The sequence below is a fragment of the Oryzias melastigma genome, linkage group LG20 (genome assembly GCF_002922805.2).
Source record: "Oryzias melastigma strain HK-1 linkage group LG20, ASM292280v2, whole genome shotgun sequence".
NCBI classification, from domain to species: domain Eukaryota; kingdom Metazoa; phylum Chordata; class Actinopteri; order Beloniformes; family Adrianichthyidae; genus Oryzias; species Oryzias melastigma.
Window position 1 is genome coordinate 21,366,610 of NC_050531.1, and position 1,779 is coordinate 21,368,388.

The following is a 1,779-nucleotide window of genomic DNA, read 5'->3' on the forward strand; positions in this document are numbered from 1 at the left end:
AGTGATTAATCAATCAATACGAGTTAATGCGTTAATATTTTTAGTTCGTCCAAGAGTGACAAAAGAACTGATGAAGTTATACAGTCTCTTTTAATTATTAAATTAGTTTACCATAAGTCTGATCAAATCAACATTAAATACATCTTTTAAGCTTCAACAACTATGCAGGTTAATCCAAACATTTTCCGTTGCCGTTAAAAAAAAAGTTATTACTGATTGAGAAGACAAAACAAAAAAAACGAAACAACTTAATGTCTAAAATGGTTGTTAAATGTGAGAATAAATTATTTTTTTTGCAGAACTTAACTTTCATTGCTATCACTTTATCTTCAGTTAGTCAAATAATTTGTTGCTATGGCAACTTTGTGTCATTTTCCTCCTTGATTGATATTTGCTTGCTGTAATGTATTTGAACTATAACAGATACAAGACTCAAATGTGAGCAGGTGATTGTCATGCCTGGACATTGTGGTAGGTTGCAGGGTTTGTCTTGGTGAGAACTCCCCGAACACGGGGGTCTGACACATGAGCGATGGCGAGACTTCACAGCCGGGCTTTCAACGTCGGTGCAGGTTTTAGTGCAGGGACTCCATGTTGACCAAGGGGAGAAGCCGGAATCTTCTTTGAGAGGGAATAACAAAAAAAGACAAGACTGTATGACACAAATCAAAACTGTATAACAGTCAAATGAAAGCAACAAAAAGGGAACAGATACCTGAAACAGCCGGCTCTTCTGTTGTATAAACTGGAACAAAAACACACAAACATGCATCACTCTCACCTGCATCACACACGTCTCCTCTGCTACACAAAGATGCAGCAGAACTCTACCTGGACAGTCAGGAGCTTGACAGTAAGTGGTTTCCTGGAGGGGGCCCTGGCAATCGCTCCCTCCGTGAGTTGGGGAGGGCTGTGTGCAGGCCCTGGAGCGGGTTGTAACACCTACACCCCCACAGGAGAGCGAGCAGGAGCTCCACGGACCCCAAGGGGACAAACCACCATCAACAGGGCAGTGCTCCAAGGAGCAGTTCCACCTGCCATGCTCACAGCCACTGTAAGAACACGGTAGGAGAGGAGAGAAAGCAGGATTAAAAGTTCATGATTGCATCACAAAAATGTGGGCAATAGCTGTGGATTGAATTCACAACGTTCCAGTCTCAGGTAGACACTCAATCACAGGGTCACTGAGCTGGTAGAGTCCCAAACAAAATCAACTGTGTGCATTATTGGATTCTTCAACCGTTTTTTAACCCTGACAGACTTTCAGCTTCTCATAGGACTGCTGTTAGTTTAACAGAGTCTTCCTCCAGACCGCATGATCTTCTGTCCTCTCATTAAGCTGCGTTCACAAACAGCCAACAATTGCTTTCAATAAAAAGTCTACATAAACGGCTTCCACATTCAAAACTCTCGTATTCATGCTTAGCAACGCACGTTTCTACAGCCACAAAAACGAGGAGTCCATAGTTTAGTTTAGCTGGCTATCAGCTTCAGCATTTTCAGCTATTAACTTCAGTGTTTTCAGCTATTAACTTCGGTGTTTTCAGCTATTAACTTCAGAGTTTTCAGCTATTAACTTCAGCGTTTTCAGCTATATACTTCAGAGTTTTCAGCTATTAACTTCGGTGTTTTCAGCTATTACCTTCCGTGTTTTCAGCTATTAACTTCAGCGTTTTCAGCTATTAACTTCTGTGTTTTCAGCTATTACCTTCCGTGTTTTCAGCTATTAACTTCAGCGTTTTCAGCTATTAACTTCAGTGTTTTCAGCTATTACCTTCC

General features: G+C 41.2%; 1 protein-coding gene across 1 annotated transcript in view; it reads right to left on the bottom strand.

The window, feature by feature from the left end:
• The window catches only part of scospondin (subcommissural organ spondin), a 108,708-nt gene that overhangs the window by 37,387 nt on the left and 69,542 nt on the right, over positions 1-1,779 (bottom strand). The window contains exons 78-79 of the mRNA XM_036217530.1: positions 832-1,052; positions 460-621 (exon numbers count right to left, since the gene is read on the bottom strand). Of these exons, the coding sequence (XP_036073423.1) occupies positions 460-621; positions 832-1,052 (383 nt within the window). The remainder of the gene's footprint in view (positions 1-459; positions 622-831; positions 1,053-1,779) is intronic.